General features: G+C 46.1%; 1 protein-coding gene across 14 annotated transcripts in view; it reads left to right on the top strand.

The window, feature by feature from the left end:
* LG11H16orf78 (linkage group 11 C16orf78 homolog) overlaps positions 1-16,783 on the top strand; it is a 74,502-nt gene that overhangs the window by 9,940 nt on the left and 47,779 nt on the right. For 5 of the 14 annotated variants that reach the window (XM_074314943.1, XM_074314932.1, XM_019731882.2 and 2 more), the window contains exon 1: positions 7,705-7,948. The exons of 2 other annotated variants lie outside the window; for them this stretch is intronic. In XM_074314943.1, coding sequence (XP_074171044.1) covers positions 7,875-7,948 — 74 coding nt within the window. In that variant the 5' untranslated portion in view covers positions 7,705-7,874. Of the gene's footprint in view, positions 1-3,630; positions 3,922-6,748; positions 7,092-7,282; positions 7,545-7,704; positions 7,949-16,783 lie in introns of those variants that run through there. 7 more of the 14 variants (XM_074314939.1, XM_074314933.1, XM_074314935.1 and 4 more) reach the window with 6 other exon arrangements.

Genomic DNA, 16,783 nt, shown 5'->3' with positions numbered 1-16,783 from the left:
GTTCTCTTCTGTGAATGACATCTTAGGAACTGGGATAGCCTTTATTATGTGTGTTGCTCTAATCAAAGCATGATTTCGTGGGGTGGGCTCAAGGTTACGTGTTTAAGAAAAGCATCAGGCTAATCCCATTAGGGAAATCATCTTGTTCCTAAACCTTTACGCACTGAAAAGACCAGGAGGAGCCTCTACAGGTGTGTATAGCTGGATAAAATGTAGTAGTGTCTTTGACAATGGGCAATACGAAACAGCCTGATTTGCAGAGTCCTATCTACTTAAAAACCAATATGCCTTCACAGACAGATACCTACTGACCTCAACACGAGGCTCTCAGGTGGTTATTGCATCTAAGTTTTGGATGTAAAAATACAGTTTGGTAGAGGTGAGTTGACTAGGTGGATTATGTTCTGTCTCCCCACCCCCCGCCCTACTGTAAAAACTTGTCCACTTTCTCCTGTAATGTCGCCCCTCCCAAAACGCCCTCCTGCTGAATCCAGAGTTGGGGATGTAGTGTTTCCAGTTAGGAGTTAGGTCTAACTAACTTTAAATATGAAATCTGTTTTTCCTAGTAAGCAATGAGGTTTAGTTTTTAAATTTTCAAATGTGATAAACCTCTCTCCCTTTTTTCTTCTTTTCCTCTTTTGTCCCTCAGTGGTGTTGCGTATGTATTAACTGCTAGAAATGGCTGATTGGCACTCATGTTACGCATTTCCATGCCTTTTAATCCTTTCTTACAGCTGTTCACATGGCAACAATTAGATTCCCATTTTTAAAAATTGTTACAAAGATGCACAAAGAGGAAAGCAAAAGAATAAGCCATCAGCAATTTTATAAGTGATACTTTTGTGATCTGCCATTTTGGGAAATGAAGGGTAATGCGTTACTGATACTTTACTACTTGTTAACATCTAGGCTTTAACCTTTTACGAGTGCAGGTAAAATTCACATGCCTTAAACCTGGTCACAACATAATGATAGGGTATTTGTTTTTCTAATTTCACACCATCCACATTTTCTTACTATAGGAAAAATGCTTATTTTGTACCAGGATGGTGCCTAGATGAGTATAATTTACCAACGTGTCCTGCTGAAAACTGGTATTGATAACGTACTGAGTAGTGGACAGACACTCCAAAGTGAGCTAGTGGATTTAAATGTACAGACTGGACTCCCTGCTCTTCCCAGTTGGGGGTCTAACAGGGCCAATGACCCAATGAGTTTATTTGTAAATCACTATATTTCCTGGTCACCTTGAAGATTTAAGGCTCAACTATGTTTTAAATCTCATTTGTTTGAGACATGAGTGTGCTGTGAGTGTGCCTCTCTCATCACTTGACAGGAAGGCCTTTGTTCTCTCGTCCCTTTCCCACCCCGCTCTTGGGCTGCCGCCAGCTTCACGGCTTGACCCGTCTGTCATACCCCTCAGAGAGCTTTATCTTACAAATACCAAGTTCATTCTCTAGGTAGTTCTGAACAAGAGAGTATATGGCCTTCCCGCCCATGGTGTGTTCAGGTTAGTAATTTGGAAAGTGTCACGTGGTTATTGCATTACAAACATGGAAGTCCCTCAAAAATCATGTTTTGGGGTAGAAGCACCAGACATCCAGACTTTTAAACTAATTAACTTATTACGTTTTAAAACTTAATGCGTTTGAGATGTGTAAGATTTTGCTTAAGGTGTGTTTTTGTTTTGCTCTTGGTTCCCCCCGCCCGAAGTGCATCTGCCTTATTTTCATATTGTGTTCAAACCTTGGCCTGAGGGGAGAACGTAGGTAAGCACACTTGAGCAAAAGTTAGTGTGGTCACGTTTGTGTATTTCATTTATAATTTTCATACATTTTTAGTTTATAATTCTTAATATTGACGTGACTATTAAATTGCATTTAGGTTTGTTAACAAACTCTGTAAGTTAGAAATGTACTCAGCCATTTATTTACCGAATGAAGAAGGGGCAGAAGAGAATGGCGCCAGTTCCTTAGACCCGAATGTTCAAACCGGAAGGACTTGATCATGAGAAATACCTAAAATCAGGTCCTAGCCCGTCCACTCAGGGTTTCTTCACCAAATAAGCTTCCGTTTATTATTTGAATTCTGTGCCACCAGGCCCAGTGTTCTAGTAAGCCATGGTTTCAATATAAGTACTTTGAAAAAATGTTCTGTAGTCATTTGTTCTGTAGTCAACAAACCAAATTTAGCCTCTTTACAAAATACAAAGGAGATCTTACCAACCAGAAAAATCTAGAACCTGGCAATTCAAATACCATCCAAAGCAAATATTTAATCTAATAACTGGAACTAAATGTTAGGCCTCGTGGCAGCCCAGCGTGCACTAAAGAAGTTTTAATAATAGGTAAGCCCACTGTACCCCGAGCAAAGAGAAGCGTTCCACGCTGACGTAGCTGAACCATTAACCTTCCGTGCTCTGGCTTCAGCCCTTTCCAAGGGCTCAGGACGGGGACAGCAAGCAAAGCGTGTATTGCCAATGCCCTAAACATCCATATAACACTCTGTATTTTACCGATTGCTTTTAATAGCTCACAGAGTAAGTACCAAGTACCATGCTAAATTCGCTACATGCATGGTTTCAGTTAGTCATTGGAATCAACTTAGGATTACTGTTTAAATCTCATTTTACAGATGAGAAAACAAAGGGAAAGTAGATTGCCCAGGGCCCTGCCGGCATGTGTGGAGCTAGAATTCCAGCCCACGGAGTCAGACTCCCGGGCTGTGGTCCTAACCATCATGTCCCATGTCTCTGCACGCACAACCACATGAGCCTCGTAACCAACTTGAGATATGCAGGGTGGCTAGTACAACCCATTTCACAGATGGCTAAACTAAGGTCCAGAAATGTCAGGTGACCTACCCGCAATGCAGTGGCACTGGACTGTGAGCTCCAACCGTGTGGTCCCCACTTTCCTACGCCACCACCACTGCTCAGATTTCTTCTGACACTAGCGAAGGGTGCTCTGCACATTTGTGTTTCCAGTTTGGAATTTAACACTCTGTCTCTGTGTTGATCCGTGACCCCTCTAAACTGCACCCACTGTAGCAGAGTTGGCATAAACTACCTCTAAGCATGGCATCTCTTTATTCCCATCCCACCCCAGAGCTGCAACAGGTAGAGCTGGCGAGATGTGAAAGAGGTGTTCCATCTTGGCCGCACACCCTCCCCCTTCTCCGCCTTTTATTTGACAGGGACATTCCTGCCCCTGTTAGTTCATTCGTGCCTTCATGTTCTTAAGCGTCTCCCCCCACAGAAACAGAAGAGGAGCTGTGAGCCCTTTACATTTGCACATGAACGTGCTCTCGTGACTTCGTCTCAGCTGCTTGTGCCCAACTCTTTCTCTGAGTGCAGGATGCAAGTCTCTGGGCTTTCCTGGCGTCTCTCCTGAGAAGAATGAGCTGAGAGTTGGTCCAGGCATCAGAACCAGCAGAGACCTATGGCCCGGAAACACTCGGTCTGCATCATTGTTTCAGATCAGTCACCTGGAACAGCTTTTTCGCTCTGTCTCTTCCCTTCTCTCTTCTTGAGCCCGGTGGACTCTCGCCCTCCACTGCCTTCTAGCTTGTGAGGAATCCAGGGAACATTCTCCATCGTTCTAATGATCGCATGTTCTTTCTTATTCCTAGGGCCCATGACATGGTCACCGAGCTGCCCTCGGGAGCAGCACTGGCTTGTATCACAACTGTTCTGCTGCCAGCAACTGGCTGGTACCCAGGGAACCTGGACATGACTGGTCGTGTGTGTAGAGCGAGACGGCTCTTAGAGGTAGAAGGGAATGAATGCGTCAGACTTTCAGCCCGTCCCTCGGGCAGCGTCTTCCTTTGGGTTCCCGCAGAAGCTGACCAGGAGGCTAGGATCAAGTGCAAGTGGTTTACTGGGGAGGCAAGTCCACGAAGCCCTGGTGGGAGACTGGAGAGGTGAGGCGAGGGGAGGAAGCCTGTCAACGGGGGCGTTCATACGTCCCTCACAGGTGGCAGCACGCTGGGGAGCTCTGGGCGTCAGTGCTCCACACAGAGTCAGCATTGTTGCCCCTTGGCCTGGGGGGTCAGAGACGAGCACTTTATTCACCAGCTCCCTGCGCTGATTGACGGAAGCTTCTGGGAGGGGTGGTTAATGTCCCCTCAAGTACAGTGTGCTCCTTTGGATCATAGAGGCTTTCTTGAGTTTCTTAGTTTCAGAAAATCCTTCAGGCAGAGATGCAGCTCTTGGAGTTGGGAGTCGCTGGGGCCGTGGGCACCTGCCTGCTTCTGCTTCTGGTGTGTTAGGTGGTAGAGGGAGCGCAGACAGCCTTACCTGCTGTCTTTAGCAGGGGTTTCTGTATCTGTGCGTGGAGGACTACCTCATTCGTATCACCAGAGAAGCCCGTCACCACTGATGGGTATGTAGGTGTGGAGAATTAATAACTGAGAAGGGAACAAAATGCCACGCAGTTGTTTGGCTGACGCAGGTAAAGCCTCCCAGCCGGTGATGTGGACTGTGTGTTATTAACGTCCGATTACAGTGAAATGATGATTAAGCACGTCATTATGTGTGTCAGATTAACTTGGTCAGAATCTGTGGCAATATTCAGTCTTATTCACATGCTCAGCCTTCATGATTTATTGCTTATACAGCATGATTCTGACTTAAAAAAATCTCTGAGACACTGTTGGTTGATGATGACCTTGCTTGTCCAGGAGTCTTGTTTCTCCATTCATTTGAAATGTTCGTTTCACATGGTAATAGTGACTGACTGCCTCTGGTGCTCCCCGTGGCAGAGCATTTTCCCTCGGCTGAGAGGGTCACTCCCCTCTCGCTGAGAGTCCTCTCGCCATAGATCATTGATCAACTCAACCAGCTTTTACTTGACCCCGACCATAGGACATTTATGTGCCAGTGGGTATGAATTTAGATCCGGATTGGAACCTGGTTGTGTCCTTACAGGGCTCATGATCTAGTCGAATCTTGATGATTATATTATAGATGGATAGGTAGGTGGATGGATAGATAGATACATAGATAGATATTTTATAGCTAAATTATAGATGACTGCTCAAGAAGGGAGCGAAGGTGAATAAGGGACTTCCCACCTTCTGTTTCCCTAGGTATGGGTCCCTGGATTTGGTTTCCGGAACACATCTCTGAAGCTGCCATCATATTTTGTGCTTCCAGAAATGAGTAGCGTTGTCAGACAGTACTCCCTGCATGGCCTTAGCTTTCTGTGCTGGCTGAGAATTTGAGAAATGAAAGCCATTCGCTGGAAAAACACAAGTGTAGCCAAGTGGACAGTGGTGGCGCCTTTTTAGAATCCAAGTCTAAAGGTGTCATCAGACCCCAGGCCACACACTTCTTAACAAAAAGCCAACTGGAAGAGCTTTACTATTCACCACAAAGGCAAAATGCTATCAAGAATGAGGCGAAACACCGCAGGGGCAGAGCCAAATATGTTCTCGAGGCTTATAAGTTTGCACAAACTGGATGTCTTGGGAAGCCACGCTTGCCTCTGTCACCTCTCAGAATTGCACTTGGCAAGAGAAACCAGGGTCGGGAATGCAGTGGACAAGGTCAACAGATGGGCCAGGGAGAGGGCTAGTGTTGGTCCTGAGGCCCAGCGACCTCCCAGAGGTTCTGCGTGGGTCTGGCAGGGGAAGAGAAAAGTGGGTCTAGGTCGCATCTATACCCTGCACTGAGAAAGAGGTTAGTGTGGAGAGAATTTAAACAGCTTGCTTTTAGCCCTTCTTTATAATTTATGATTCTTCAGACTTGTGTGTTCCTAACCGCCAGCCTAGGAGCGTCCCAGTGTTGAAGCAGTTTAAGGCCATGGCAAACCCACTGCAAGTCCAACAGCCCCACGCATAGCAGGGAGCTCCAATGGTAGCGGCCAGGCTGACACATCTCCATCCGTTGTTTGTCTGGAGCAGTGATGGAGGCCAGGTCCCAGCGCAGAAACGCGCATGTGTCAGTACAGCCTTAAGATACGAACGGGTCTGGCCATTTTCTCCGCACCAAACTGTGCTGCTTGTTGATGTCCCCAGATTAGGAAACTGCCCCTGACCCAGTCCTCCGAGCTAGAACCATCTTGGAATCCTCCTTTGCTCTCCACACCCAGCGGGACAGCAGCCCCTCACTTGGCGTCTCTTAATTTAGGTGTTTCTCAAGTCTCTTTCTTCCTTCTCAAGCCCATAGGCTTGGCTGTGGTCATAGCCCTTGGTGAGACCAAAGGGGTTTCTTGCTTTTATCCTTCTGCCTCTTCGGCCCATCTTCCAGAGCCCACGGCGGTGGCTTTGGCTTGCCTAGGGAATGAGGTTGAGACGGTCTGGTCCTTCGCTCACGTTCTCAGCTTCACCTCCAGTGACCCTTTGCTTGGCTCCACTCCAGGCCCTCTGAGCTCACCTTCATCCTCTGCACATGGCAGACAATGTCACACCATCAGTCCTTACCTATACTTGTTCTTCTACCCTGCTCACTACCTTTCTGGAACTTTCCAAAACCTTCTCAGGCTGAATCAATCACTGAATCTATACTCCAAAAGCTGAGGTTCCATTATAATGTTTACCATGTTGATTATGGCTATTTATGTGTCAATCTTAATTAGCTTTGTAACACCTAGTGCAGTAATTGAAACGTGGATTTATTTTTAAATTAAATTGAGATGAGGATTTTAGGGTGCCAGAATCTTTGGGTCAAAAAAGAGTTGGCTTGATTGTTATATCAGACAGAGTTCTTAGTTTCAAGCAGCATAAACAACTCTGGCCATTACTGCAGGAGAAGAATGGATTGATGGCTCACAGACTTTCTGGAACGCCCATAGAGACAGATGTTGTGGACCCCAGCAGCAGGAGCAACCCATAAACTCGCTGCAGGGCACCCACTTGCTGCCCCCGCTGGGTACACGTTCTGACAGGTGCGCCGCCCACACCCCAAGCCTGACACTAGACTGAGCTGCTGCCTCTAGGAACCGCTCCAGCTCCAGTGCTGCTGCCACCCCAGCCACAATGGATTCTCTGCAGTCCCTGTCTGTCCCTTGGCTTGTCAAGAGTCAGACTCTGTTTTATTGGTTGGCCTGGATCACATGTCTGAGCCCTTAGCTGCAAGAGAGGCTGAGAAGGTGAGCATGTGGCTTCCATGGGGTTGTTGGTCTCTGTCTCCCATCCGTAGCCATGAGGCAGGGAACTCCCCAGACAGGAAGTCAGCTCAGATGCGTGGGGGGAGGGTATGTGCGTGTGAGAGAGAGAGGGTTTAAGGAAAGTGCAGAAAAAAATGACAAATGTCTGTTAGAACTTTCTTACTTTCTTTCAGGACACCAAGAATCCAATTAAGAACTTCCTTTGATGATGTATCTGAGTCTTTACAGGAAAAACAAATTGGATGACTGGAGAACTGAGTGAAGGGGATATTTACAAAGGACGGGCAGCGTGTCTGGCAACCACAAGCTGCAGTGCGGTTCTCCAGGACTAATGCCAAGAGCCGTCACCACCCAGGCCTGGAGGCAAAGACAGTCACCAGGCAGGAGCCAGACCACAGCCAGCCCTGGATAAGCCCGCAGGGCAGGACACGAGTTGTAAATGCCCACTCTCTGCCTTCCGTTCCTATGAACCCCTGCCGAGGCTTCCATTGGCCCCAACGGAAGCCAGGGCACCAGGGAGCCCTTCCCGCTGTGCAGACTAATCAGTCCTGTGGGGCTCAGAGCATGTTGGGGGTGTTGGGGGGTAGTAGGGGGTGACAGTGTATCTAGAAGAACAAATAGGAGATAGGTAGCACATGAGTCAGTATGTCACCAACATTTTTCCTTTGTTTTATTCAGTATCTCCTTTGGGGATGTCACTTTACATTTTTGTACCCCAGCCTACAAGATTGATGGTCTTAGGGTGTCCTTCTCGTATTGAGTTTAATGAGATTCCGTTTCCCCCTTGTTTGCTGTTTAGAGTGCTCTAATGTGTGGTTCAACGATCTGCACCATTTAAGGTGAGCCCATACCAGCCAATCCGCTTTTTCCTTCACAGGCTTGGGGGGAAAGGGTGGGACCTGTGACCTGCGCATGCGGCAAGCTTCCCCCTTGCCAAATCTTCACGCACACGTCCTCTCTGGGTAGTGTCTCAGCACACGAGATGTCCAGCTGCTTCTCTCGGCCTTTTCCTCATTACTATCTAGCCTTCTAAAGAAAGCAGGTGTAAGTACTGCCATTAAAATGAGCGCCATGCCATTGCCAGCAGTTACAAGCCCCCCGAGGTCATGCAATGTAACCCCTAATCCTTCGAAGTATATAGTAACGTGGGTAAAAATAACCAGTTGTTGGCTGGTAACTCCGGGAAAGAGGAGTGTGGGGAGAGTTCCGTTGCCGTCGTTGGGTGTGGCCTGGGTATCTTCGCCTAACATGGGACCAGTTGTTTGCCATCCTCCCGGAAAACCCCCAGATATTTACGCAGGGGAATATTTATGTTTTACTTTAAACATTACATTAATAGAATTCTTAGTTATAAAATACGCATGATAGAGGAATACACATAGCAGAAGTCACCTGTCCTCTGTGTTTCCTTCTTCTGCCACCCGTTGTCCCCACCGACCCCGAAACAAGGTTAACAGTATGGCAGAAAAAGAAAGCTTTGTTTCCAACCGCGTTATGACAAGCTGTGTCCTCAAGGGTTGCTCAGAATGGGGACTTGAAACAGTGTTTCCTCTGCTGCTGTCTCAAGGCCCCGGCAGCCCTGGGCCTCCAGCCTCAGAGAACGCAGGGTGCTGTCTCCTGTCCGTTGTGGAACCGAAACCATTTGCAAGGCTGCAAACCTGCGCTGTGTCACATGACGGCCACCTGCAGGGGTTCCTGAGCTCCCTCCGTCTATTTACTCTCGTGGCGTGCTGATTGTACATTTCTGATTTGCCACTTTCTTACCAAAATAGAGATTTGTTTCATTATTTTTTGAAAAAGTTTGGAGGAGGACTTTACTGCTAATGAATATTTTCAATTCCTAGATATGCGTTTTGGTGTTTGTAGATGTCACTGCCATGAGCGTCTCCTTGCCAAGAGCACGGTACGCACACACTTTTGCTGAAAAGAGGTGTCCGTGAATGAGGGTGCTTGCTACCAGTTTCCCCGAAAATAAGACCTAGCGGACAATCAGCTCTACTGCATCTTGTGGAGCAAAAATTCATATAAGACCCGGTATTATATTATATTATAGTATATTATTATATTATATTGTATTATATTAGACCCAGTCTTATACATATTACATTATGTAAGACCCAGCCTTATAGTAAAATAAGACCCAGTATTATATTATATTATATTATATTATATTATATTATATTATATTATATTATATTATATTATATTATATTATACCTGGTCTTATATTTATAGCAAAATAAGACCGGGTCTTATATTAATTTTTGCTCCAAAAGGCGCATTAGAGCTGATTGTCCAGCTAGGTCTTATTTTCGGGGACACATGGTATTTAATGCAAGCATGAGAAATACTTGCTTCCACTATGATACCAAACACCCTGAGTCTTTTACGTGGGTTTTACGGATGTCTTCCAAGGATTTTGAAAGGGGCTTGTGGCGTCATCCTGTAGGAGGAACCCCCTGTCCTGCCCTGACCCTTCTTTTCACTGGACTTCTAGATCTCTTGGTGTCAGTGTCTCTAATTATAGCCTGTGCTCTGATCCCTAGCACTGCAAGTGGACTGGCTCTCAGGTGCTGGGCTCATCTTAGCAGATTCTAAGTTCCGGGAGGACAAGGAAGTTGTTTTACGTTGACACAACCAGCTGTTAACTGAGCTCCTTGATCCTTCTCGTCCATCGTTCTCCTGCAAGACCCTAAGCCTCTGTCTTTTCTTTTCTTTTTTTTAAGGTGATGGGTTGTCATGGTGAAGTTTATCATGTTTTTTTGAAATATTTTTTTTTTTTTTTCAATTACAGATGACATACAATCTTACATTAGTTTCAGATATATAGCATAATGGTTAGACAATTATATAACTTACAAATGGATCACCCTGGTAAATCTAGTATCTATCTGACACCATACACAGTTATCACAATATTATTGACCATATTCCCTTTGCTGTACTTCACATCCCGATGACTATTTTGTAACTACCAATTTGTACTTCTTAATTCCTTCCCCTTTTTCACCCATCCTCCCAGCCCCCCTCAGATCTGGTGGCAACCATGAGTTTGTTCTCCGTATGTATGAGTTTATTTTATTTATGTATTTTTAAAATTATTTTTTATTGGGGAATATTGGGGTATAGTGTCTTTTTCCAGAACCCATCAGTCATTGTCCTTCAATCTAGTTGTGGAGGGCGCAGCTCAGCTCCAAGTCCAGTCACCTTTTTCACTCTTAGTGGCAGGGGGCGCAGCCCACCATCCCTTGTGGGCACTGAACTGGCAACCTTGTTGTTGAGAGCTCGCGCTCTAACCAACTGAGCCATCTGGCTGCCCTGTATGAGTTTATTTTAGTTTTGTTTGTTCGTTTATTTTTTTTTCAGATTCCACATATAAGTGAAATCATATGGTATTTATCTTTCTCAGTCTGACTTATTTCACTCATCATAATTCCCTCTAAGTCCATTCATGTTGTTGCAGATGGCAAGATTTCATTCTTTTTTATGGCAGAGTAATATTCCATTGTATGTATGTACCACATCTTCTTTATCATATCATCTATTGATAAGTTGGAGGTATCGTGATACCTGATATCAAGCGGTATATACTACAAGGCAACAGTAATGAAAACAGCATGGTGCTGGCATAAAAACACACCTAGATCAATGGAACAGAATAGACAGTTCGGAAGTAAACCCACACCTGTATAGTCAGTTAATATATAACAAAGGAGGCAAGAATATACAATAGGGTAAAGACAGTCTCTTCAATAAATGGCATTGGGAAAACTAGACAGATAACATGCAAAAATTTAAACCTAGACCACTTTCATATACGATATACAAGAATAAACTCAAAATGAATTAAAGACTTAAATGGAGAACCTGAAGCCATAAAGCTCCTCGAAGAAAGTGCAGGCAGTAGGAAGGTGGCAGTGGGATGGAAAGGCTCCCCACACTGTGGTCGGTCCTCAGCGCAGAGCCATTGTGACCTTCGTAACATCAGTCAGGTCCTGTCACTCTGCACAGAACACTCGGAGGATCCCATCAAGTCTCAGTGGAAACTGAAATCCTTCCAGTGGCCAGTGGGGCTCTCCGTCCACTCTCGCTGCCACAGCTCCCCCTGACTCGTCTTCCTGAGCTCCCCTCCTCCCTTCGTCCTCACGCCCACTGCTTCCACTCTGGCCTCGCTGTGTGCGTGCGTCAGGGCGCTTGCGCTGGCTGCCACCTCTGCCTGGCGTGCCCTTCCTCCTACTATGCAGTGCTCACTCTCTCACCTCCTTCAAGGAGTTGCTCCCATGGCGCCTTCCCAGTCAGCCCTACCCTGCCTACCCCCTTGGAAAACTGCAGCTGGATCCCTCTCCAGCTTTGCATTTCCTGTAGCTCCTCCATTTTCTCCATAGTACTTCCTCCCTTTGTCATGCTGTGTAATTTACATAGTCACCTTACTGCTGTGCTCTCTACTAGAATGTCAGTTCTACAAGGGTAGGGATTCCTAGCTGTTCTGTTCACTGATATATCCACAGAGCCTAGAACCGTGCCTGACACATAATAGGCACTCAGCAAGCGTTTGTTGAATGAATGAATGAATGAATGAATGAATGAAACCTTTCTGAATTTGAATGGAAAAGGTTATCACACTATGACCCAGTGTTACCTACACATTCAAAGCCACACTGGCCGTCGAGTCCACAGGTCAACAAGGGTCTTCTCCCTGTGACCAGCTCATCGCTTGTTCTGCCATGTTCTGGAAGAGAGAGATGACGATGTGGCATTTTCCTCAGTTTCCGTCAGTACGGCAGCTGAAAGATAATAATAATAGCTTGCTATTACTAAGAAGTCTATCACGTGAGTAAAAGCTTTATGTATGTTAAGTCATTTAAGCCTTACAACAATCCAGTGAGGAGGGTTTTATGAGTTTCCTCTGTTTAGAGATGAGGCCAGAGGCACACAGAGGTTAAGAAATTTGCTTCCAGCCAGGTAGGTCGTAAGTGGTAGAGTGGGAACCAGGACCCAGGGCATTTAGCTCTGGAATTCTTGCTTCTAAACCAGTGCTGTCCAGAAGAACTTTCTGTGACGAAGGACATGGTCCACCTCTGAGCTATCCAGTGTGGTCGCCTCTAGCCACGTGTGGCACTGAGCATTTGAAATGTGGCTCGTGCCACTGAGGAACTAAATTTGTAATTGTTTTTACTTTGGATTAATTTAAATTTAAATATGAGCATATTGTTACTGTACTGGTCCCTGGGCCCCAAACCACCACACTGTATGTGGTGTCCCTCACATATGGCCGGCTGAGTGGCAGGCAGTTGTGGAACTCTGTTGCAACTGTTACTGAAATCCAAAGGGGCGCCATCTTTGGGGGGCTCCATGAAAGCTGCAACCCGTGAACTTGATATCTTCAATAGCAATGCCATCTGTCATGAGGAAACATCGGCCCCTCTGATTTCAAAGCTCTTTTAAACAAACAAAAAAACATGTTGTCCAAATACATTATGTTCCTTTTTGTTGAAAGAAGCAGAGATCACAGTGTTCTGACACTAATTTGTCCTTATTTCAGAGCATAATTGTGTAAGAAGGAAATAAAGAAAAACTAATGGCAAGTGGTAGAACATGACACTACAGGTTCAACTGAAAATCACCAGTTACTGATTTTTAAATTATACATTTTTTACTTTGGAAAATTGGAAAAAAAAATTTTTTTTCAAATAAAGGGAAAAGAGCAACCAGACGTATTCCCACCACCTGGAATTAATCACTGGCACATTTGATTCAGTCTTTTTTCTATGTGCATAATATGTTTTTAATTATAGAAATGCTATACGTTAATTCTCCCTTTTAGTAAAAAAAAAAAAAAAGCACCTTATTGAGTTATGCCGGAAGTAAACACTATTCTGAACTTGGTGGCTGTCCTTCCAGCCATTTTATATGTGTGTGTGTGTGTGTGTGTGTGTATGTATGTATGTATGTATGTATGTATACACACACACACACACACACACATTCTTGGAAACGTAAAATATTTGTGTGGGGTTTGGGACATTTATGGAAATAATATCACACTGTATTTTGTCCTGTAGTTTTTTTCACTTGTCATTGTTTCTGAGCTACATTTAAACCTGGATTAGTGTCCCTAACTATTGTATGAGCAAAGCACAGTTCAGTTCTCCGTTCCCTTGCTGATGGATATTGCAGTTGTGCCCAGTTGGTTTCAGATGGTGCGCCACGGACCGTCCTTGGATGGAGCCTCTAGTGCGTCTGTGCCAGTGTTTTTCTGGGACAGACAATTTAAAGGTCATAGAATTCGCTCATTTCCCTTTCACTAGGCACTTCTAAAATACCTCCAAAGTGGCCACGCCATTCATGCTCTCACCATGCTCATACTCTCAGCCTATGAAAGATTTCGTTTTTCTCACACTTACACCAACGTCTGACGTTGGCCAGCTTAACAGTTTCGCCCGTCTGAAACTGGTAGCTCAGTGTGGTTCCATGTTGTGTCCCCCTAATTACTAGCGAGGTTCAACATCCTTCCGTGTTTTACTGGCCACTCAAATTTCCTTTTCTGTGAAATCCTTGAATATATCATTTGTACTTTTTTTTCTATTGAGTTTTTTTTTTTTTCTTACTGATTTATAGTTCTTTATAATTTCTGGTTAATAATCTTTTGTTTGCTAGATATGTTGCAAATATTTATTTCCCCTTTATAACTTTTAACCGTTTATGATTTATCTTGTCATGCAAAAGTTTTAAATCTTAGATTCTAGCGGTGGCTTCTAACAGGCTTCTCTCATGCTTATTGAACTGATTACAAATCTTCCTACGTCTTTATGTGTTTAGTTCTAGGAAAAGAGATAAAAATGGCTGTATCTGACTTGGTGATTTATTGGCTGATTGTCATTTCTGGGAGAAAAATATTTGTGCATATTTATAGCATGTTCCTTAAGGAACAAAGTTCTTTTTTATGTTGAGTTGTTGTGGTAATGATTTTTTGATATCTAATAATAAAATGTTGAGAAGGGTAAAACCCGTGTGATAGATTTTAAAGCAAGAATTGATTTTGCCTTTTATTGTATACTCTTTGCAAGTGTTTATTCAGGTTCTTTTTCTTTTCTTGGATCGTTCTAGTTATTGGGATCTGCTATCTATAATTATGCTGAAAATGATTTCAGATGTTTAAAAATTATTTTAAATAATATCTCACTTCAGACAGAAATCACAGCCGACCAGAGCCAGTCTACCAGCTCTGAGTCCCAGCTCTACCAGCTGCTAACTAACAGCCTCAGGCAAGCCACTTTCATTCTTCCTTTCTCGGTTTACTCATCTGTAAAGTGGGGTTATAATAGTGCCGCTTATGGCACAGGTGTGAAGATGAAATGAGTCGTAACACATCAGAACACCCTAGAACAGTGGTTGGCATGGAGAAAGCATACTGCAGATACTGGCGGTCATTGTCACGCAAACATTGTAAGAGTCTCATAAATGAGGGAAAACATTGTGACTTAATTCTCTCTGAAAAGTATAATCATGTTAAAGAGTGGATAATTTCTCTAATTGTCATTTTATATGTCATTAGTGATACCAAAAAATGGACAAATGCAAACACTGCTGAGAGAACCTGGTCAATACAGACTATCTTTTTTGTAGGTCCCATGACACAATTTCAACCATGCAAGCTCAGTGCTCACCTACTCCAAACACTTAAAAGTCACTTAGAAACTAAAAAATAAAAGATACAATCTTGACTCATAGCTCCCAAATCTGGCCCTTCGCAAGTATAGTTATGTAGTTACCTGTGTACAGGTTTGTCTGCTTCTTACTTGCCCACTAGTCTGCAAGCTCCAGGCCGGCCCAGGCAGTGTAGATGTCAGATGTATTTTGGGTGAATTTACTCACTAGTATGTATTAAGAGTCAGGTTGGGGGACCCTTTGTTCTTATCAAGCCTTTTGTAACGTGTCCCTCCCAAGTCCCTGGCTGGCTGAAAGCCTGGATTAGTGCAAACAGACGCCTTCCCACCAGTTTACCAAACCCCACTGGGCTTTAGAGTGAGAAGAGCTGAGTTGGAGACCTGGGTCCCACTAGCTGCCCAATAATTGACATAACCTCCCTACGCTTCAGTTTCTCCAGCTGTATGGAAGATATGGTGTAAAAATGGAGGGCTTTTCAATGGACAGTGGAATTTTACCAGAAATTCCTTTGATGACAACTGTAAAATGAAGTAAAATGAAGCCTGAAGTAGACATATGAGGATATGAGCTCCAAATATTTTATTTTTGCCATTTACACTCGCCCCTTACCTGCGCGAAATCATTTTGCAACAAGCTTACCCTCCACCTCCCACCCAGCTTCTCCATTCAAGACGATGCAAGGCCGAACTGTGGTGCTTTGAGAGTGTTTTCCGAGCACTGGCAGCTTTACCTGAACGCATCTGCTCTGTTCTGTTCTTGCTGCTGCACAGGGGTCACTGCTCTCACCTGTGAGCCCCCAGCACAAAACCCGCCTGCGGAACCATAGCTCGCAAGCCCAGCGTGGCGCTCGGTGCGGTGTGCACAGTGGGCCGGCCGTGGGGGGCAGCCTGCTGTGGGGGGCAGCCTGCTGTGGGGGGCAGGCTGCTGTGGGGGGCAGCCTGCTGGGGGGCAGCCTGCTGGGGGCAGCCTGCTGGGGGCAGCCTGCTGGGGGGCAGCCTGCTGGGGGGCAGCCTGCTGGGGGCAGCCTGCTGGGGGGCAGCCTGCTGGGGGGCAGCCTGCTGGGGGCAGCCTGCTGGGGGCAGCCTGCTGGGGGCAGCCTGCTGGGGGCAGCCTGCTGGGGGGCAGCCTGCTGGGGGGCAGCCTGCTGGGGGGCAGCCTGCTGTGGGGGCAGCCTGCTGGGGGCAGCCTGCTGGGGGCAGCCTGCTGTGGGGGCAGCCTGCTGGGGGGCAGCCTGCTGGGGGCAGCCTGCTGTGGGGGCAGCCTGCTGGGGGGCAGCCTGCTGGGGGGCAGCCTGCTGGGGGGCAGCCTGCTGGGGGCAGCCTGCTGGGGGCAGCCTGCTGGGGGCAGCCTGCTGGGGGGCAGCCTGCTGGGGGGCAGCCTGCTGTGGGGGCAGCCTGCTGGGGGGCAGCCTGCTGGGGGCAGCCTGCTGTCGGGGGCAGCCTGCTGGGGGGGCAGCCTGCTGGGGGGGCAGGCTGCTGTGGGGGGCAGCCTGCTGTGGGGGCAGGCTGCTGTGGGGGGCAGCCTGCTGTGGGGGGCAGGCTGTTGTCCTTGGCAAGGCCCTTTGGTGAAGGACGCAGTTCTTGTTCTACCGTCTGTACCAGTCTGTTTCCTTGCTATCCTTGAACTACCGGGGTATTTTCCCCAGCCATAAATGGGCTGGTGTGAGAGAACCTTCTCTCGCTGGGGTCTCACTTGTGCCCTGAGACCTCTTTGTTAATCTTCTACAAAATAAGGCACTTTTCTGTGAGGAGAAATCAATCATTAATTTTTCATAGGAGCACCAAAGTTGTGAATAGCCGAGGACCTCGAATAAAGAACTTAGAGGTTCTAAAGGGAGACAGCAGAGCTGAGGGGGGTGGGCGGAGGGGGCGGGCCTACATTCTTTCTTATGGTATTTACGCCCCCGCCCCATCATGCCCTGTTAGAAAGGAAGGCGCCGTTTAGGCAAAGCTGACAGTTCCTCAGGCCTCCTGAACCCCCGTTTAATCCTTATCCGTACCTTCCTA

Source organism: Rhinolophus sinicus, linkage group LG11, assembly GCF_036562045.2.
Source record: "Rhinolophus sinicus isolate RSC01 linkage group LG11, ASM3656204v1, whole genome shotgun sequence".
Taxonomy (NCBI): domain Eukaryota; kingdom Metazoa; phylum Chordata; class Mammalia; order Chiroptera; family Rhinolophidae; genus Rhinolophus; species Rhinolophus sinicus.
This window is presented reverse-complemented; position numbering and strand designations above follow the sequence as displayed.